Genomic DNA, 23,216 nt, shown 5'->3' on the forward strand with positions numbered 1-23,216 from the left:
TTAGACAAGAGGATCACGGCCCGCTCACCATACTCTCCCACCAGACCTTTCTTTAACATTGGAGATATTCATCCTTGATTAACCAACTTCCTGCCCTTTTCTCGATTAGATTTTAATGCCTACAACCCCCTTTTGTAGCTATGTTTAGACGGGTAAAGGGAAAATAATTGAGGACCTTATTGATACGAATGATGCTGTACTATATAATAATGGGTCAATGAATTTCCACAATATTCATCATAATCATCTTTTCTGCACTGACCTTAAAGTATTTTCTTCAACAACATCCACCTTGACTTTAAACTGGTCTGTTAATGAAGATTTGAATGGCAGTGATCATTACCCGATTCATCTGAAATATACAAATGCCCCATTTGAAACATTACCTAAGTGGAAGGTAGAGGATGCTGACTGGCCAAGTTCAGTCAAGGAGTCAATCTAGAGGGCGAATTTATTGCTTCATTCTCACCTGATGCCTATGACTACTTCATTGAATCCACTTGAAGAGTGCCGAGGGCTCGATCTCTAAGACAAAAAGGTAAACCTGCAGGACCTGCAGTTCCTGGTGAATAAGACATGTGGTACTCTGAGGAAAGTCACTAGGAAGTGCTATCGACGATACAAAACCAGTGGCCCCCTCAGCCTAAATTAATCTATAATCGTATGCTAGCCACAGCTTAGTTTTTATAAGAAAGCCAAAGAGAGAGTTGGCTTTATTATATCAATGGAATCAATTCCAAACTCCATTGAGAGTGGTGGTGTGGCAAAATTAGGAAACTGAGTGGAAAATTTGTTAAGGCCACCATTACTCCTCATTAAAAGTCAAGAACACTTCTGATCACAGAGCCCACTGAAGTTGCCAGTGAGCTGGGAAAACACTTTTCTCAAAGTTTCCAGCTCCTGATAATTATTCTCTCTAGAATTTCAGAGAATCTCGGAAGCTGAAATGATTCCTGAGTTTGATTCGGGAAAATCTGAACCATACAACCACAAATTTTCCTTAAGAGAATTTCGGGAAGCACTCTCTTCAACTGAATCAACAGCTCCTGGGGGTGATTCAATTTTATATGAAATGCTTAAACACCTCCCAGATGATGCCAAAAAGTATCTACTCAAGATTAGTAAACAAAATATGGGAAACTGAATTTTACCCAAGGACTGGAAAATCCATAATTGTCCCCATAAAAAGCCTAATAAAGATCAGCCTCAAGCCACCACAGCTATAGACCAATAGGCCTACCAGCTGTGTTTGTAAGCTGATGATAGAAAATGATAAAACACCAGATTAGTTTGGCAATTGGAAACTAAAGGATCAATAACTCCATTTCAATTTGGTTTGCGGAAAATCGTTCCACCTTTGATCCTTTGCTGAGGTTCGACCAATCAAATCCAGCAAGGATTTGCCAAACGATGTCAGATTATCGGGGTATTTTTCTGACCTAGAGAAAGCATATGACACTACTTGAGAATTGGCATCTTAAAACAATTCGTAATAAAATGGGCATATGTGGAAGAATGATTAAATCTACATATTCCTTTTTAACAGAGAGAGATTTTTGTTAGAGTGGGCAACACACTCTCCAACCTTTTTGTGCAGGAGGAGGGTGTTCCACAAGGAAGTGTGTTATGTGACACTTTTTCAGTTGCAATAAAACAGTAATGTGCAACAACATCATCACCTGTTAAATACTCTGCTTTTTGTTGATGACCTTGCAATATACTGTACAGGATATGATGCCTCGTCAGTATGTAAACATTTGCAAAGGTCTGTTAATGCTATTACAAAGGGCTGATGAGAATGGTTTTAATTCTCTTCCTCGAAAAACAGTTTCGTAAGATTTACTAGGTGCCAAAGTGTGGAAGAGGTTCCCACCCTTAGTTTAAAAGGATCTATCATTCCTATGAAAAGGAAGTAAAATTTTTGGGAACACCATTGACCAGAAATTGGACATGGCCAGCCACATAAAATGCCTTAAAGACTAATGTTAAACAATCTCTCAATATTTTAAAGGTTGTTCTGGATTTCAGTTGGGGAGTGATAAAAATCCCTGCTGAGACTGTATGACCTGCCAGTCGATCTAAGCTAGACTATGGCTGTCAGATTTATTCCTCAGCTTGTAAACCAAGCTGAAGGAACTGACGTTGTACACAATATGGGCTGAGAATATGCTCAGGAGCTTTTAGAACTTCTCGCCTGTTGAAAGTATATATGTTGATACAGACCACTTCCTTGATCTAAGGAGGCAAGAACTAGGACAGATACATATTAGGAATTAAAGTGTCTTGCAAATCCCTCCTTCCAAGTGCTGAGGGAAGCAGACCATTTCTGGGTCTTTCTGCAAGAGCCTCAGACCATTCCAAATGTTAGACTAAATGAAGATGTTAGGGATAGTCATCTTAAATCCCAGAAAGTCATGGAAGGAAACATCCTGTGTATCCTCCATGGCTTATCCCAGCAGCATCCGTGTGCAAAAAGCATATAACAAAAAAAGACTGTCCTGAGGAAGAGATTAGGAAAGTTCTGGAGCACGATACTTCTGCCCATACTAATGTGACAAAAATTCATACTCGATGGATCAAAGTCGGATAGTGGTGTTGGCTGTGAGTTATCCTTGGTGATACAGCATACAGCTAACTACCTGACTTTGCATCCATTCACAGCAGAACTAACAGCCATAGTCTCTGCCCTGATATAGTTTTGTTAGTTACACTAATTTCCTGCCATCTACTCGACCTGTGTTAATTTTTAGAAGCAATAAAATTCAATAGCTTCCATCCATTAGTTCAAAAGTTCAGGAATCACTTTTCCATTTGTATTATCTGGTAAATCTGTCTCCTTTCTGCTGGGTCCCTTCTCATGTGGGACGTGGTGGGAAAATGAGATGGCATAGGGAAGAAAGGTGCTAGTGTCTATTCAGAAACACTTTTTAGTAAAGTGTTCTCATACAGACCTAAAATGTCCTTTTTAGATCTTATATTTTAAAACAAATGGCAAGAAAGATGGACTTTCTTGCCAACAATAACAGAAAGTATAGAAAAACTGTGGAAATAGTATATTGTTGTGGCTTTCTGTCTTCTCCAGTCGGATATCGAACAGAAAGGTTTTAAGCAGAATGGGGAGGATTAAGTACACTTATTTGACCTTGCATCAGTTTATTTAGAAGGGGCAGCCTCCCAGAGTGTGCTTATGTGGTGAGATGCTAACAGTGAGTGCTACCCTGGTTAAGCTTGCCCCAGATATTTGAACTAAAGAGAGAGATATTTTGTATGCAAATCCTCTGTGATATTTCCTTTATATTTAAGCAGATATTTCTGCTCTCATCCCCTTTAAAGTCTATAAACATTTTTACAAAATTTAATTATATTTTATTAATCACATCATAGATATATATATATTTATTTATTAAGCATTTTCTTCATTAATTCATTCATTTATCATATTGTAATTTATTCATGAACCATCTTCATCATACACTCATTAACTCATTTTTCATAATATAATTTATTTAGTTTCCATTACGGCGCTTGAATGGCTTCTTTGGCTCCCAGTGCTCCGCTTTTTGTCTGCACTCATAATACATACATCCATCCATCCAACGCCAGCGAATGTTGGAAAGCAACAGCCATAGTGGGACTGGTTTTCTGAATCTCAGGCTTCCAAATAAACAGGAGAAATCCTGGCTCTAGTTCCGGAGACCTGTTTTCAATGGCTAGAATCCAGTGGACCTTGGACTCACACAAACTGTCTCCTTCCGCCGGTCAAACGGAGAGAAATAGCCAAAGCAACCAGGCAATTCCTCAAGAACAGGAAAGCTTCCCACCATACCCAAGAAAGGGTCTTAGGTTCCCTTCAGTTTGCATCGGTAACAGATCTGCTTCTGAAAGCCAAACTGAAAGACATAAATGGAGTGTGGCGGAGTGTGCCAACAACAGATTCAGACAAGGTGTCCTTTAATTCCGGCCAGTGTTGAGAAAGACTCCGGCCCTGGTCAATAGTCAAGAGCTTGTCAAAATCAGTACTGCTCCACCTCTTCCTGCTCAAGTTGGTGATTCACACGGATACTTCTGAGCGGGTAGAGGATATTCTCAACACAAAAAAGTGCAGGGAACGTGGTCCACTATGTTCCGTCAGTTCCATATCAACATTAAGCAATGGCAGTCTTTCTAACTCCTAAAGAAACTGCGTCCAACCATACTAATCTTATCAGGCTGGTTTTGACAGCGTGCAGTGGTGCATTGCATAAACGTGGGGGTCAAGTCGAGCCGGATCAACCAAGTAATGATAGCAATATTCTCCCCAGCAACAAACACCGGTGGCACTCGCCAGCTACCCATCTGGCAGGGAGTCCAGTCGTCATATTGCAGATTCCTGTCCAGAAACAACCCGCTGAGTCAGAATGGTCCTGACAAAACATCACCCGAGTGGATTTGTGTCAGGTCCCAGGTCTCCAGGTAGATCTGTTTTGCCACAGAAAGCAAACTACAAACTTCATGTTATGTGGCCCCCAACCTGGACCCTCTGGCTCACCTCCAGTTGATGCTGCATGTCAATAGATTGGAACATGGCAGAGGATTCACCTGTTTCTCCAGTAAATCCTTGTTGATGAAAGTTTTACACAAGCTCAGGGACATTCAAAGGTCATGTGGCCTGGCAGCACCCAACTGGCTGAAGAGCAACTGCCCTCTCTCTTCTGGAGCTGAAACTCCTGGTGCATACAAATCCCAGGCTGCACTGACACAAATAGTGCTAAACTGACTGTGTCAGCTTCCTCAAGAATTCAAAATGACCTGGCTTTCTTTATGGATTTCAAGTGAAATCTGCAGCTCAGAAAGATGCTAACATTGACCCTGTTAATACACTGTTCTTAGAATCAGACAAAAGGGAATCTACCCTCAGACAATACGACTCAGCAGTCAAGAAATTAGCATTATTCCTGAAAGAATCTGAGGCTAAAGAAATGACCATGAACCTTGCAATCTCGTTCTTCAGGTCATTATTTGAAAAAGGCTCAGCCTCTCTAGTACTATTACTACAGCCAAATCAGCGAAAAGGTATTTGATGGTTTTAATGTTAACCTAATAGACTCATATTTTTCATCAATTCTAGAGCATGCGTTCGTTTGAGACCAGAACCGCCACACACTGTTTCCTGTTCTAAATGACGTACTAAATTAGCATCAGATACCGGATAATCAAACTGTTCATTCTCAAGTCTGTTAAGGAAGACCTTATCTTTAATTAGCCTAGTTTCAGGTGCTGAATTTCTGAGCTGTCCGCTCTAGAGAACTGAACCATGGCGATTTCTCTCGTCAGGAGAAGTTCTGTTAGCCCTGGATTCAAGTTTCTGCCAAGAATGAAGATCCACAAGATAGATGGTCCCCTTGAAGGCTATCCTCTCTACAGGACCTGTCATTATGCCCGGTCACTACTTTAAAGTGCTGGCTAGAGAACCTCTAATATAGCAACAGGCCCTCTTTTTGTTAGGGGAAGGTGAGGAACTATTTCGTTGAAGGCCATCAGACAACAAATCTTGTATTTTATTAAACAAGCTAACCCAGATTCAGTTCCAGTGTTCATGATATCAGGCGTGGCCACTTCCACTAATTATTTCATTATATGAATTTCAAAGATCTCAAAAAATATACGGGTTGGGAAATCACCTTAGTGTTCAAACGCCACTACCTCAAATCTGTAGAGGTCTCTAAATTTTTCCACTGTGGCGGCAGGTAAAGCATTGTCCTCTGGTGGTCACACTATGCATTCTTAACTATTCGTCACTTTCCCTCTCGCCCACCTGCCCGTTTACTCCCCTACTGTCTTTCTCGGGTCAGTATGCTTCACAGCCCGACTCCTGACCATGTTACATATTGTCTGTTGTCCCTTTGTTAGTGATTGGTTTATTACTAATCATACCAAATTTCTACTGTATAACATGTTTGTTGAAGTATGGATCTTCTGACTTGTTGTTGTCATGTTTAATTTACTGCTTGGGTAATTAAAACCGGTTTACTATATTGCTTCTCTCATCACAGTAGTTTTCAAGGGGCTTCACTGTAAGCTGGTATGTTTAATTCTCTGCAGATTTCACTGGGTGATACAGGTCAAAGCCCAGAAAAGGATTTTGACAAAGAAAAGATTTCTGGGAAGACCAAACACCCGTGACCCACTCTATTCCTCTTTTCCCTGATAACATACCAAGCTTTTTGGGGGTGCTAACTGAATGCCAATATGGCGAAGGAGATGTTAGAAATGGGAGCTGGTGCATTTGCAATGCACATAGCTGGGGATTTTGAGATTGGGAATCTCAGGCAGAGGCCGTGGTGGGCAGTGGATAACACTCACTCCTTTTCCTATATACGACTCCATTTTATGGAGTTCGACTGGGGGGTAGTAAACTCAGCATTGCATTTAACTTTTCTCTGCATATGTTTAGCAATGAATTTACCTAGAAATATGTGCTAGATGGTTATTTAACCGGGTGACACAGGTCTTCCCCAGAAATAGATTTTTCCTTTGTCAAAATCCTTTTTTTCAATATGCTGATTCTCAGTACAATACAATAGAGAGAAAAAATGTTTTAGGATTAACAAGCTTGTGTGTGAAAAGAAAAAAACCTGTAGATGGCATTTGTTGATACAAGAAGGCATTTAAAAGTTATCAGGCCAGTATTATGGAAGGCCATACATTAAACTGATGTAAACTGAGTAGATGAGAGGTTAATATTGATGGGATGTTGTCGCAAATTTTTTGTAGATAGTGAGGTGCTACAGGGAATGGTATGTTACCTTTGCTGTTTGTCCTTCTCATGGGTGTTTTATTGTGGAAAAGTGGTTGAAGATAGAAGAGAAGGTTTAGATTGAAGTAATAGAAAATTGACAGCTTAAGATAAGCAGGGGATTTTATTTTTAATAGTCGAAACACCACTTGATTGATGAAGACTGCTTAGCAAAATAAATCATATATCTTCAGTTTATATTCTGTTTGTAATTAGAAAGCGTTACCAAGTCTCAATAATTTTTACATTTTTTTTCCAATCCAGAATCATCTTTGTTGTATGGGGAACAGTGTGTTAACATGGATTTGCTAGATAATAGGTAGATATTGTCTCTTTTGTCAGAGAAGATAAGGAGTGGAAATTGAAAAACATACAATAGACCATATAACTCCCACTTATATCTTTGTAATATGGAAGTAATATCTGGTCTAATGTATATTTTTAAATTTTCCTCAAATCCAGAGTCTCTTCAGAAAAACCGAGATGGTCCCTACCTATCTAGCAAACCTACTTTGTAAACACCACTTCTCACATGTTGAAAAAGGTTCTGGATTGGAAGAAAATAAAAAAAAACAGTAGATGGCTATTGCTTCTGATCTAGAATACCATACTAATATATTAAATTTCCCAACTCATTGAAAGCCAAACAATCTTTGTGACATCTTTGACTCTGGCAGTTGTGACACCAGATAATTCACAGTCAGATGATGAATGATGTAGTTTGACAAATTATTGTAGTTCCTGTTGTCAAGGCAATACAAGTGTGTAATGGAAAATTATAAACCTAGACCACTTTGTGATGAAATATCATAAGGAAAATAAAAGTTGCTAAATTCATAAGGTTAAGTCTGTCAATTTACACATCCAAATCCATTTTTATTGTACAGTACATGAGGAAGATTCTGTGGATTGGTATTTGATAGTGGCTCTGTAGTATTTCTCATTGGCTTACCAGGAGGCCATGTATATGTAATCTTTGGATTTAATGAGTTATGTCACACCAGCAGTCACTTGGAATGTTCAGGGTATTAATTTTGCCAATGTTGACTCCAGTTCTGAGGTGTTCACATTTGTCTCTGCTTATACTTAAAGCACAAAAAGCAATCTATGATTCAGGAATCTTCATAGCCACAGGGGCCTTTTGATGGATTATAGTGAACCATATTGTTAAGATGTCATTGTTGGATTCAAATTCCTCAGTGATGTCTTGATGCTTAGTTATCATTTGAAATGCGAGCAGTTATGAATTCTCTCAGTAAGACAGTGAAATTTGAGATCCTCATACTTGCATCTTTCTTCCTCATTAACAGCCTAGAGGCACTAGAGGAAGATATCGCCCAACTAACTGAAGACTGGACAGTAGAAGCTGCAGAGCTTGCAGTTGACACTCCAAAGATAGATGTACCTACTGCCAGCTACTGCCTTGCAAGATTTACAGATGACAGGTATGCAGCAGTGCCACTGCACAAGTTCAACTTTTCTCGCTTTTTTTATTCATTGGAATCCTATTATAAGACCAATTTATGTTTAAATGGGTTTTCTCAAGCAAAAAGCCAAAGAAATGAAGGTAATAAAGGTACTGAAGATTAATGAATATAAAGCTAATTCTTTGTGATGGAAAAGGTTTCAGATGGGAATTTTGGTTTTAAATTAAAGATCATATTGAGTATTTTGACGTAAACACTCATTCGTCAGGAAATTAGATAATAGCTATGAATTATTGTCGTATTTAGTTACAGAATTGGTTATGTAGGAGAGCAGCATATGGTTTCTACAGTATTAATCCGAACTGTAGATGGTGGATTAAAATGATGGTATGGATTACAGCATGTGAAAAATTTTTTAAATTTTGATGTCTAGAATTGGAAAATGCTTTGAAGACTTGACTAAATTTTGTTAATGTACCAATAGTTGTTACCTGTATCATTATTAGTAGGTGTTCTATATATTTCAACAGTCACCTGTCTTGAGAAGTATGCTATTTGTAAGACTTCATTTTCTCCAGACCTAGCCTAGGCCAGTAGTTCACACATCCACATTTTGTAGCTCGTGTATGGTAATAGAGTATGGTAATGACTTATAAGAAAGTTATTTAGAAATACATTAATGGTGATAAAACCACAGTAGGCTGTGGGTAAACACAGGTAAGCTACCAACCTACTGAATTGTGTGTCGTTTACAAGACAGAGAGGAAGAGGAGTTTACATTTTGTTTCAGAAATGGGGAAAAGGTAGATAATTACGTTTTGCCTAAAGTTTTCATTGTCAAGTGTGATGGGTATTGTTTATAAGCATACTGAGTGTTTTTGGTTATGCCTTATAGACAAGGTGAGCCTTGCCTCTATTAATCCATATACTGTAATCACTTTATGTACATATGTATTTATTTTTGTCATTTATTTATTCATTCAGTCACTCACTACTCACTCACTCATTTATTTATTTATTTATTTATTTATTCATTCATTCATTCATTCATTTATTGACACATTCATCCTTTCATTTATTTATTTATATACATATTTTATCCTATAATTAATCCAGGTCCAGTGATTATATTAGAAAATTTGTAGAGGCAGTAAAAAACCACTCTAGATATTAAATGACATTATCATTACCTTTTATTTTCCTATGTTTTCACTTCATAGTATTGTATATGCTTATAAACAGTGTTCAGTACTGTCCACAACATAAAAACCAAACTGTTCTTTGTGCTGTAAATAAATTTTATAAAAAGTTTAACAATGAAATCTCTCTCTCTCTCTCTCTCTCTCTCTCTCTCTCTCTCTCTCTCTCTCTCTCTCTCTCTCTCTCTCTCTCTCTCTGCTTATGTTGGCTGGACTGGAAGATTTTTTTTATAAAGAATAACCTAGAGAGAGAAAGAGAAAGGCAGACAAACACACACCAGCATGGTGCATTTGTGTGCATATACACAGAGAAACATACATGTATGTATACACATGCAGATTTTATATTGAACAGGTAACTACCATTTTTCCTGCATTTAGGTACCTCCACATTAAAAATCAAATAAACATTTCATTTTCATCTCTGTGTTTGTTGGGCTTATTAAAGGTGTATTAAGGCAATATAGTTATTTATTTTGTATGGGATACAAAAATTTATGAAATATAAATAATCTGAAATATCATATGCTTTTAGAGCTTTGGCCATCATATATTATTGGTTGAATCCTTTTGTAAGTATGTAATGCATTGTTTTCTAATTAACACAATTAATCAAATTCTGTGAAGGGGTAGTAACTTCATCAGGTACTGTGTAATCAGATTAACATTGTAAAAGTTCAGTTCATTTGTCCATTACATGCAGGTAGACATATTTGGATGAATGGAAAAGCCACTCCTTTGGTGCCCATTATAGGCAAGGGAAGAGTTGGAGCCCAATAGGGCTTTGCAGGTTGGGGTTGTCTTTCATTGCATCACTTGCAGTGGAGTTGTCCCTTTGGGAGACCCTAGTCTCCAGTGGATTGGGATGGTAATGGTTGCAATCCCCACCCCAACCCCACCTCCTCAACCAGGTCCCTCCTTGGATAAGTTTATGCAGAAGGCCCTCTTGAAAGGGATCCATAGAGGGTGTGTTCATTTGTAACTAGGCTCACCAGTGTCCCTAAGGACTGTTCCAAATGAAGGATGACCGTCAACCTGTCAAAGCTGAACAAGCACAGTGTGTGCCAATGGGTCTATTTAACTGCTTTGCCCAAGTACATTTGTTCAGTCCACATGGGACTTGGACCTTCTTTACCAGTTTAAAAGATTCATAGTGTCATACCCTCCACCCCATCCAAGGGTTCTTGAAAGGGGAGACGTAGACTCTTCATCTTGAACATCATTTTGAGGACCTTCACAAAATTGGCAACAATAGTCATCCAAGGGCTCAGACAACAGGGAGTTAGACTGGTGGCATACCTGAATGATCAGCTAATCTTAGAGGACCACGAGAGACGAGTGTTTACAAAACTTAACTTATGAATAATGGCCAAAAGACTCAGTCAAGGGGTTTCTTGATCAACTGGAACAAGTGTTTCCTCATATCAAACAGGCATTTTGTATGGCTGGGATATGCTTCACTGCTGTTTGTCTCTTTCCAATGAGAGTCAGGTAAGATCTGTAAGGGTTCAGATCCAAGGTCTCCCAACAATAGTTGGAATAAATCTAAGGCCTGTTACCGTTTGTGTCTGTGGTGGATGCACCTCAAACTGAGACTTAAAGATGTGAAAAGAGTCTGGCTTTTGCAAGTCTGGAAAAGGCTTCATGATCGACTCCGTTTAAGAAAGTGGGTGATTGAAGATCAGTGGACATGGAAGGATGCTCTCACCAAACAGGTTGATATGGTTTCCCCAGCCATGCATATAGTTATACATTGGATGTCTCTTTGGCAGGTTGGGGAAGCCGTTAGAAGGATCATCGGCTTGCTTAGAAATGGATGTCACACCAATTTTCTGAAACTTTGGGCCATTTTCCTGTCTCATAAAATTAAAGCCTTAAGTGGAGACCCACATAATTATGATGTCCATCCTGCAAATGACCCAAGCAAGGGAGTGGCACTTTACAGCAGTCCATCTCATGAGGTTGCTCAGGGGAACAGCAGACTGTTGAGGGAAATAGCAAGAGACATGTTAATACAGGACTGGAGCAAATGGAGGGCATTTTTCCCCCATTGTCCCAGACTCTGAAGGTTTTAAACAAACAGCAAACCCTCAACAAACTTCCTTTCTGGTGACCCCAAATTGGCCCAACAACCATTGGTTCATTATGTTACAGCAGTAGGTGAGGAAATCAGTATCTTTGTCATTATTTTGTTGTTCCGTCCCAGACAGTAGGACTGATAATTGTCTATACATCATCCTTTCCAATCCATAACCTTCACATGTAGGTTTTCTAAATTGGTCTAACACAAAGATTATTCATCTAACAGCACTAGACACCTGATGCATAAACTACGGACTTTATCTTTGATAATACCAACTCGTATAGCATGTGTAGTTAGGTTACCTCCACTTTGTTGAAATAATAACCAAAACCCTTTGAATTTCTGATTCACCTGTTTGAGGAGAAGTGCTTGCCACCACCACAATTACAATGTTGTGCTACTCGAGCCCTTGCACCATAGTTTGGCATAGATTCCACTTCTGAATTTTTTAGCTCCCTCTTCTAGTTTTGTACAGTGTAAAGACCTTCTTTTGCAAGGGCTCCTGTTACCTGACCCATCTCCTCAGTTAAGTGGTCCCATTGCAACCATGATGCAGGTGCTTGAAAAGGCAACCTTCTTGACTGCCTTGGCTGCAGGAGCCTGGATCAGTGAACTTGGATCTCTTAAAAAGGGACAGTGCTTCAACAGTTGTGTAGTGGGCTCGGTTATCGTCGATCCGGTTTTATGGCGCTTGTCAAGCGACAAAAATCGCCAGTTTGTGCTTATCGGCACCAATAATTGGTATTGACGCCAATACATACCTACAAGAGGTGCCAATAACTGAAAATTGCTGATTTTCGGTTATCGGCAATTCTCAGTTTTTGTCACGCCATCAGAATGGAACCCCCGCCGATAACCGGGGACTGCCTGTACCTAGCATTCACCTACTGCTGTCCCCTCACCATCATTCCCAGCCAGGATTGAGGACTTGAAGTAAAAATACCCCAGTTTTGCAGGAATTCAGTATTGTATATAAAATGATGTGATGTTATGGCTAATGTCCCAGGTGCTCTCACTGTATGGGGTGAGAATTAACTTAGTGTCCCTAATTAAATAGGCAGACCTTCATTCCTTCTCTAAGTCAGGTGATGATGTCTAGAAGGTGGGCACCTTACTGGCTTTTTTTTTAGACACATCTCTGCAAAAAAATTTCGAGGCTTACAGGGTGTTCATCAGAGACAGTGTTCCTCAATTATTACTGCTATAAGATTGAAGAGGTTCACTTGCAATGTGTGTGTGTGTCAGTAGGTGGTAGGGTGTGTCCTAATCCATAGGTCCCTAAACGGAAAGCAAGGGGCCACTGAAGCCAGGGAATGTTTAGATATTGCCAAGATAGAGTGGTTATCTTGCATCACATCCCAGCATGGTTAGGTAAGTCACTTCATTGCCATAAGGCTAACACACCTACAAGTTCTTTTTCCTTTTGTGTTCACTCTTAATTACCTCATGTGAACCCCAAATAATAAAGAGGCGAGGCAATCCTTCGTATGGCTGTGATGCATTGGTTCTTCTGAAATTTTCCAGAAAGCAGCAGGTATCATGCATTCCATCCCAAGGTAATTTATATGTTACTTTGTCTTTAGGTTAACATACCTACAGGTTTGGTATCCCTCATTTTTCATTGTTAATTCCTCCAGGAACCCAAAATAGAAGATGGAAGGTGATCTTTCACATAACTCTACCATGGATCAGACTCATATGGGCAGCTCAGGTATTTTTTCTTTATTAGGAACTGGGTCGTCACCCGTCAGTTTCTTTTATATGCTTCTTTGAGGACAAGCAGTGGCTAGGCTATCAAAAAACAGGTTTTGAGCTAAGAAAAACCTATGTTTCTCAAACCATCCTGCCTTCCATGACAAAAAGTCAAAGGAATCTCTGGTGGATGATATTTGAACAAACATGATGAATAATATTTACTATACTCAGCCAGCCTGTAGCATTGTTCCCATGTCTACAGAAGAAAGACAAATCATGATCTTCCAGTTAGCCACTGTAGGTAGGATAAGGAGCCTTCCTACCTTGAATCCACTTATAATTCATCATTGTACTAACAGTGGAACTATGTGAACTAGACCAGCTAGGAGGACACACAGCTGCTACCAAAAATATATTTTCTTACATCAAAACCTGTTTTTTTAGTCTGTGTATTCATACATACGTGCATGTGCATTAATGTAAAGTACACACTTCCTGTGCATTTGCTTGTCTTTCTCTGGATAATGTTAATTTTATCAAAATTTTGTAAAATAATGATACACAGCGTTAGGGGGAGAGAGTGGCAGTGAACAGATATGCATACAATTACTCATGGAAGTGCATTGTATAGACAACTGACAAATGAACTGAGAATATTTACATGTGAATTTAATGATTTTCAGTTCACTATTAATGACATGAATACTGTTGTGAAAATCATTGAATTCAAATATGTATGTTGACAGTTCAACTGGCAATTATATGTAATGTTGCTTTAGTGAGCAATTATATTAATCTCTCTCTCTCTCTCTCTCTCTCTCTCTCTCTCTCTCTCTCTCTCTCTCTCTCTCTCTCTCTCTCTCTCTTTCACAGTGTTGACAAAGTTGATGTCCATTGATAAAATTGAGTAATATCAGTAAATGTAGTGCACTGCATATTTACCCAGTGTGTCAACCAATGATATACAATTGCTTAAGCTCATAGCTTATGAGAGGTTTCGTATGTTGTAAAGATTTCCTAAATTTTCATAAGCCTTACCAAATAAAACTGTAATATGCTCTTCACATAAAGACAAAATGCATCAATTGTTGAATTCATTTACAGCCTGCAAAAGTTTTCATTATTGGTGGATGCTTATATAGAAAAAAGAAAGTGGCTGGAATTACAAAGTCCAAAACATTCCATCGTACCTCCTTTTAACACGTAATTTTCAAAAGACGGATAGTAAAACTTGTTTGAAAACTTTGATTAAATATTGGTTTGAAAAATTTGCAGCAGCCTTTGTTGTCCTGTATTTATTATTGTTGCATTTATAATCATATTAACTTTTAAGTCATGAGACAGCCAGGAATTGTAGGATTACAAGCACATTGTCTGTATTAATGAATAGCATTTATTTGAAGAAATATACTCTGCTTCATAGCATCTGTTTGTAATAACTATACTACTATAAGTCTGAAAATTCATTCGTAAAGAAAAGAAATGAAATGTTTCTATATGCATGTTGCCAGCAAATATGCCCTGACACAACTCTGAAAATCAACTCCCTATACAAGACTTACAAATTAAATAAATCTTTGTATAAATGAGCATGATAATCATTATTAAACAAAACTTGGCAATAGTTTGATTGTAGATTCTTTCCTAGAAAGAGGAAATGCAGCACAACTAAAACCCCTAAAGAGTAGTTCAGGTAGGTTGCTATGTGGCTATGCTAGACATTAAAAGTCACATTTCAACATGAATTGCTGTCTTTTTGTGGGACAGACAAATGTGAACTGCTCAGGTGAGTGGGAGAAAGGTAAAGAGTTGATCATTGTGGGATAGTTACTCTGGAAACAAAGACGCCTTGATTATAAGGCTAGAAAGGCATCCATTGTGTTCATTTCAGGATCTCCTAAGTCTAGCTCATGTACTGGATTACTACTTCCTTTAACCCTTAAATGCCGAGCCTCTATTTACAAAAGTGTCTGCCATATGCCGGCGCGGTTTGAGAGTTAGCGCCGAAGCGGAAAGAAAGTTTTTTAAAAAATCACAGCACTCTTAGTTTTTAAGATTACGAGTTCATTTTTGGCTCCTTTTTTTTGTCATTGCCTGAAGTTTAGTATGTAACCATCAGAAATGAAAAAAGATATCATTATCATACATAAATATTGGAATATATGACAGCGTGAAAAAAAATGTCATATATAATTGTATACAAATCGTGCTGTGAGCAAAACGGTTAAAGCTAATGAGTTATTTTTTTTGTTGTATTGTACACTAAATTGCGATGATTTTGGTATATAACAAATTGTAAAATGATCAAAGCAACACAGAGAAAATATTATCACAAAATGATGCATGAATTCGTAACGAGCGGATGTAAAAGTTTTTTTCAAAAATTCACCATAAATCGAAATACTGTGCTAGAGACTTCTCGTTTGTTGCAAAATGAAAGTAAATGATTGAATATTACTAGAATATAAGTTTTAGCTTACAATTGCATTTTTCGACCATTTCGGTCGAGTCAAAGTTGACCGAAGGTTGAAATTTCAGCACTTATCGTGATTTATATGAAAATATTTCAAAACTGATAAAAGCTACAACCATGAGTTATTTTTTGTTGTGTTCTACATGAAATTGTGCACATTTTCATGTATAAAACTTTATGTAATACCTAATATAAAATGGTGCAAAAATTACGACAAAGTGGCTAAAGAAATTCTGAGATTTTCGGCAGAGTTAGTGCGTGCGGAGGTAAGGAAAAAGTTTTTTTCATAAATTCACCATAAATAAATCAAAATATTGTGCTAGAGACTTCCTGTTTGTTGCAAAATGAAGGTAAATGATTGAATATTACTAGAATGTAAGAGTTTTAGCTTACAATTGCATTTTCCTACCATTTCGGTAGAGTCAAAGTTGACCTAAAGTTGAAATTTTGCCACTTACCATGATTTCTATGAAAATATGTCAAACTTCATAAAAGCTACAACCATGAGTTATTTTTTGTTGTTTTCTACATGAAATTGCACACATTTTCATATATAAAACTGCATGTAACGCCTAATAGAAAACGGTGCAAAACTTACGACAAAGTGACTAAAGAATTTCTGAGATTTTCAGCAGAGTTAGCCAGCACAGAGGTAAGGAAAAAGTTTTTTCAAAAATTCACCATAAATCGAAATATTGTGCTAGAGACTTCCAGTTTGTTGCAAAATGAAGGTGAATGATTGGATATTACTAGAATGTAAGAGTTTTAGCTTACGATTGCATTTTTCGACCATTTCGGTAGAGTCAAAGTTGGCCAAAGGTTGAAATTTTGGCACTTATCGTGATTTATATGAAAATATTTCAAAATTGATGAAAGCTACAACCATGAGTTATTTTATTTTGTATTCTACATAACATTGGGCACATTTTCATGTATAAAAATTTATGTAACGCTTAATAGAAAACGGTGCAAAAATTACGACAAAGTGACTAAAGAATTTCAGAGATTTTCAGCAGAGTTAGCGCGCGCAGAGGTAAGGAAAAAGTTTTTTTCAAAAATTCACCATAAATCAAAATATTGTGCTAGAGACTTCCAGTTTGTTTCAAAATGAAGGTAAATGATTGAATGTTACTATAATGTAAGAGTTTTAGCTTACAATTGTGTTTTTCAACCATTTCGGTCGAGTCAAATTTGACCGAAGGTTGAAATTTTGGCACTTATTGTGATTTATATGAAAATATTTCAAAATTGATAAAAGCTACAAACCATGAGTTATTTTTTTTGTATTCTACATAAAATTGTGCACATGTTCCTGTATAAAACTTTATGTAATGCCTAATAGAAAATTATGACAAAGTGTCTAAAGAATTTCTGAGATTTTCAGCAGAGTTAACCTGTGCAGAGGTAAGGAAAAAGTTTTTTTCAAAAATTCACCATAAATCAGAAATATTTTGCTAGAGACTTCCTGTTTGTTGCAAAATGAAGGTAAATGATTGAATATCACTAGAGTGTTAGATTTTTTGCTTACCAAAAATACCCCCAAAAAAAAAAAAAAAAAAAATATATATATATATATATATATATATATGTATTATATCTATCTATATATATATACATCCATACATACATACACATACATTATATATACTATATATATATATATATATATATATTATATATATATATATATATATATATATATATATATATATATTTTTTTTTTTGTATGAATACATAACTAAAAGGAATGCAGGTGAAAAACTTTTTGCATAAAACGAAATAATATACAAAACACCAATAAATACAGATATATAAAAACTTGTAATAAATATAAAATTAAATATAAAATCAATGCAGAATACTCACTCGTAATCCTGACTCTTCGTTCTATTCTTGTTTTCTCCCTCCTCCATTGAAGAGTCTTGCATTTTTTTCCTCTCAACATGGTGAGGTACAGGTGGAGGAGGGAGACGCGCGCCCTTACTGCAGATGGTCCACCCTTCGGCGGTCCGCTGCGCCCTCCAGTGTCCCTCGGGTAGGCGCACTCCAATATATGACCGCAGTGTGGTATTTGCGGTCACACTCCCCGATCCTGCAAAGTGCTACCTTGCAGGTGCGACAGACGAACCGGGTGTCTCTTCTTCTGCCATTCATATGGCACACCCGGCACCGTTTCTGCTTACTCCCTTGTAAGGGCTCCAGTGTGTGATCCCCTGCCTGCAGCCGACACAGAGGGTCCACTACCCGACGGGACATTGGAATGTGAGGGAGGGCGGCAACAGGGACAGCAGGGGCGGCATCATCAAGGGTGGCGGCAGCAGGGGCGGCGTCAGCAGGAGCAGGACGACCGAGGTTGGCCCTCCTGGTGACATCTGCCCTATCCTCTCGTGGCAGATCTGGTGCTCAGGGCAGGGGGCTGGTGTTGGAAGGCCACTCCTCAGGATTAAAGTTTATGAAGGCATTCCCGGCCACCTCGAGAAACTGGATGTGGGACAACCTCCGGGTGTCTGAATTGTACCCACAGTAGAGGATGTAGGCATTCTGGAGGGCCAACTGAAGGAGGTATTTGAGGAGCTTCTGTGTCCACCTCCTGGTTCTCCTGGCAAAGGGATAATACTGGATGAGTTGATCAAAGAGATCAACTCCTCCCACACGCCTACTGTAGTGCCCGATGACAGTAGGCCGTTGGACACGAAACTCCTCATACGTAACTCGGCCCTGCCGACATGTCTTCTTCCGCTGAACGACCTTTTCTTGGATGAGCTCATGACTGGTTGTAATCACGGGCACGAGTCGGACCCCCTTCCAACAGGTGACGAAGACATCTCCCTTCCGCCGCCACTCTGTCTCTCCTCTTGCCAGATGTTGCAGGTGGCTAGCGAACCTCTTGAGGACATTCGGGGCCCCACGCACCAACTGAAGGGTACCACTGATGTGCACACCTGCTTCATACAGTTCCTGGGCCAGGGATACCGAATTATAATAATTATCCATAAACAGGTGGTACCCCTGGTTACGGAAACGATCCACAAGACCGAAGACAGTGTCACGCAGCGTGGGGAAGACCCCGGAAAATACAGAGAAGTCAACGTATCCAGTGTTGGATTCGGTAATAAAAAATAACTTCACACCATATTTCTTTGGCTTCTTTGGGTTGTACACTTTTATGCTTAGACGCCCTTTGTATGGCATCATCCCCTCATCCAAAGAAAGGTTCTTGGAAGGAACCACGAGAAACTGGCACTGTTCACAAATGTACTCCAACACTGGGCGGACTAAGATGAGGTGATCTGGGTTATTCCGGGGTATGGCCCTTCGGTTGAAGGCGTTGAAATACCTGTCCAACACCAGGAAACTATCACGGGGCATAATGCCGGGCACATTGGGCATACTTAAAAAAAATTCTGCCTCCAACATTGCTTGACGTCGGCAGCAGGCATCATTCCAAAAAAAATGTGGAGCCCCAAAAAATGTGCCATGTCTGTGAGGTTGCAGCCCCGCCATCGATACGACAACGTCGTCTGCAGTTCCTCACGGCAGTACCGAGCGTAATCCACTGTCTCTGCAACGAGGTATTCCAGCAATTCCCGCGTAAGGGTGCACGTTAGGTGGGGTGTGGTCCTCCAACCACCCCTCATCACTCACTTTTCGGATGAACAGCCTTCACCTAGGCTGCCGCGACGTTGTGCGACCTTCTACGGGGGCACGTGCGTGCAGGCACGACTTTGCAACCCCCCTGCATGCCCATCTCCCTCACTTTCACCATCACTTTCTGTCTCATCCCCACCAGCCACAATCTGTGCCTCCTCCTCCTCCTCAGACTCTCCCTCATAAGCACTGAAACCACTGAACTCGAGTTCACTTTCATGCTCTGGCTCTCGTACGGACATTGGGGCAAATACTCGTCATCACTGACATCGGGCGTGATGTCCTCGTCACTAGATGACCAACTGCCATCAAAATGAGGACTTTCCACCTGCTCTCGATCGAGCTCCAACAAGTACTCATCAATGTCCTTTTGTTGGAGGCCTCCCAAATGTTTACGAATGCCTCTCAGGACACCCCGATGTTTCCTAGGGGTCGTAAAAGGCACAGGGTATGGCCCTTGGTCACTTTTGGCCACGTACAACACGGTGTTGAAAAGATGGATCACCTTGGGTGCTTGGTCCCTCTCCAGCATCCAAATCTGAAACGTGCCTCACACGCTCACTACCGACAGGCAGTACGCGCCTTTCACGGTCCTGACATGTTGGGACATCTCTGCATACGTCCTATTGTGTCACAAACACGCTAACACTTGCACAAGTTCCGCAAAACACGAATGCGTCGAGAAATTGCTCTCTGACGATGCGTCGCTGACGCTTTGTAGTGCGAGAAGAAAGAAATTCGCGCATGCGCAGCTAGGTCACGCTTGTAAACAAAACAACAGCGCGATCCGTGAACTCCCAGCATCCCTCAAGGCTCGTGATTTAAAATTTTCCGCAAACTAGGCCTATAAGTATTTTTTTTGTGAATATTTAAAAAGACTTTTTGTAGTCAACGTATTTTACATCCACTCGGCACCCGACAGACAATTTTTGTCGACGTAAAACACGTCCAGTCGGCGTAAAGGGTTAAGAATTCCCCCCCCCCAACTTGAATGCATCCAATAACTAACGAAATCGTAAGTTGTGGTATCGGTATATTTCCTTTTAATTCACTGTGACCTCATAATAATTTGATTTTAATACGTGCCCCGTTTCATACAAAAGAATTTATTAGTACTTATAACATACAAATATAACAAAGATTTTCAACATCAGTTCTTTTGCCTTCCTTTTATCTCTGTGAAAACCCTTCCTGAAAGATCTGCCAGTAATAAATATAAAACAACCAAATATAATATTATAATGAAAGAAAAAATACTTTGAGATAACTAGAGCTTATTTTGACATGCTTGCTGTGGCAGAGTGGTCTGCATTCAGTATTAGATGATGTGCAGGTCTTCGTCGATAAAATACAACCAACAAAGCGGTCATTCTGGTAAAATCTGTGGTGAACAGTTAGGATTCTCTCTAATCAACACTGAGAAGTTTCAGCCAACAACAAGCATTCCATTATAATGACTAATATGCACTATTTCAGTAAAATTCATGCATGGGTTCGTTTCACACACACACATATACAGTATTTTTATTGACATTTATTACAGTATATATTGTATTTAATACAATGCAGTAGTGTAAATGTTACAAAATTTTCAGTATGTATGTGCTTGGTTACAGGGTATACCCATTTGGATATGCTTACCCACTTGCAGTGTGTTTCTCTCTCTCTCTCTCTCTCTTTTATAAAAATTTTTGGGGTTACTTAGTTTTGAAAAGGAAAAAAATTGTATATTGTATGAGTTTTGTCTATAGTATTTTAAATACTGTATCTTGTAAGCATAATTAAGTTTGGTACCTGCCTACATTTTTAAAAGCAGTTCATATTTCAGATATAGCTTTGAAATTGATTGATAAGTAAATTATTGTTAATTGAGAAAGAAAATATTGGTTAGAATAAGCTGTGATGTACTTTTGTGAAATTGCTCTTCTCTATAATGAGTGTGAGTTGGCTCTAGGGTACCTTATATATCGTGAAGGCCATATGCCAGTCTTCATTTCTTAGCGGATTTCATTACTTACTTGGAAGGGCCAGATGCCTGAGCTGTCAGTTGAGATCCCACTGTAGTGTGTTATGTTTCTGCCCTTCCTTCAGATTATTTTGTTCATGGTTGGTAAATTACAGATAAAAGAAAATAGTGCAGTGTAATTATACATGGCAGTACAGTAAAATACACATGGTGTTGCATCCATTATCTCATAATTTCTGTGTAAATAATAATCGAATCTTTTATATTTGGTCATGTGATTAATAACCAAATTTACCTCACTTTTAACATATATTGAATGATGAGTTAAAAATGAGGCTTGTAAATACCCGTACCAACTTATGCTTACAAGAAATTAAGAATACTGTAGTCAGAGCGCATGCACTATAAAAAACAATGTTTCTTTTGTAAAACATAGGTAACCCCAAATTATTATTATTTATTATTAAATTAAGAGAGAGAGTGATACACACACACACACACACTGTAAGTTGGGAGCTTATCCTAATGTGTATACCTTGTACCCATGCACACATACATAGAACTGAAAATGTGTAACATTACAGTGCTGTACTGTACTGTATTAAATACAATTTAGTGTATAATGTATCAAGAAGCTTATTCTGCCAGGTAGTTTGAAAGTAAAAAGGGACATTCTTTTTTTCCACTGTTAAACATTTGTGTAGGCCATTTTTTGATGTAGCAGTTCAGTACTCAGTGACTCATTGTTATTGTAATGAAAATGGAAGTTTCAAATGAGAGTTTATGTTTTGTTTAAAAATAAGTTGAAAAGTTATGGTTTTATAGTAAGATTTGACCTTGCATATTGCTGTCATGGTCTTTAGGCAGCATCACTATACTGTACCACATTATGGGTAAATAGTTGTGCTATAACCTGTTTTATGTTTGGTTCCATCTTTGAGAACTCTCCTTTATATGTATGGAATATGCAGATGGTAATACAGAAGGTTCCCCATGGGCCTTAAAAGTGAATTTCTTTATTCCAGCAGTAGCCCAGTCCCAAGATTGCCAGATTAAAAGAGATCTAACCTATACTGTATTCTTATGAAAACTAAATTATTGGGTAATATATGCATGTTGCTTGGAAGGTTTAGCATTTTGCCATTTCATATTGTTTAGTTTTCTTCTCTATATACAATTCTATTAAACTGATTTTTGGATTAAGTGTAGTGAGATGTCACAGCTTGGGAAGATAGTCAGGCTACTTTGAGATGTGTAGTGCAAAGTACATGTCAGCCTCCCCCTTCTCTCTTTCTCTCTTTTTTGTGTATTTTACACCCATACCTTGATTAAATATTGCTTCATTATATTCATTAGCCAGAGCATATTTTCATGTGTTGCAGTGCTTGTTTTTACAGTCCTTGTAAATACATATTTAGCAGAAGCCGTAGGAACTATCACCTTGCTTGATTTCCTTGTACAGTAAATACAAATTTAGCAGAAGCCGTAGGAACTATCACCTTGCTTGATTTCCTTGTACAGTAAATACAAATTTAGCAGAAGCCGTAGGAACTATCACCTTGCTTGATTTCCTTGTACAGTAAATACAAATTTTAGGAACTATCACCTTGCTTGATTTGTTTTCTTACAAAGGAATCGTTTAGACTCAGTTCGTATTATTGTATTCTGATGTATAAAGGTTTTATACAGTGTTTTATTTATTATATTAACATATTTCATATTCGCAGGTATTATCGAGGACGGGTTGTAAGCAATGAGCCTGGAAATATGGTCAAAGTGTTCTTTATTGATTATGGAGAGACACTTGTTTTGTCATGTTCACATGTAAGTATGCTGCTGAAATTTATTTGTTCTGAGTTGTTAGGAGGTACACTGGCCCCTCAGTGCAATTGACAGTTTGCAGATCTGGCCTCCTGGTAAATAACAAAGAGATATGTACATAATGCACTA

The 23,216-nt window shown here is 38.6% G+C and overlaps 1 protein-coding gene across 1 annotated transcript in view; it reads left to right on the forward strand.

Annotated features, from left to right (window-relative positions):
- Nucleotides 1-23,216, forward strand: part of LOC136825092 (uncharacterized) — a 467,192-nt gene that overhangs the window by 295,170 nt on the left and 148,806 nt on the right. Inside the window, exons 9-10 of the mRNA XM_067081135.1 lie at nt 8,086-8,220; nt 22,994-23,090. Coding sequence (XP_066937236.1) covers nt 8,086-8,220; nt 22,994-23,090 — 232 coding nt within the window. The remainder of the gene's footprint in view (nt 1-8,085; nt 8,221-22,993; nt 23,091-23,216) is intronic.

Source organism: Macrobrachium rosenbergii, chromosome 37 (genome assembly GCF_040412425.1).
Source record: "Macrobrachium rosenbergii isolate ZJJX-2024 chromosome 37, ASM4041242v1, whole genome shotgun sequence".
Classification (NCBI taxonomy): Eukaryota; Metazoa; Arthropoda; class Malacostraca; order Decapoda; family Palaemonidae; genus Macrobrachium; species Macrobrachium rosenbergii.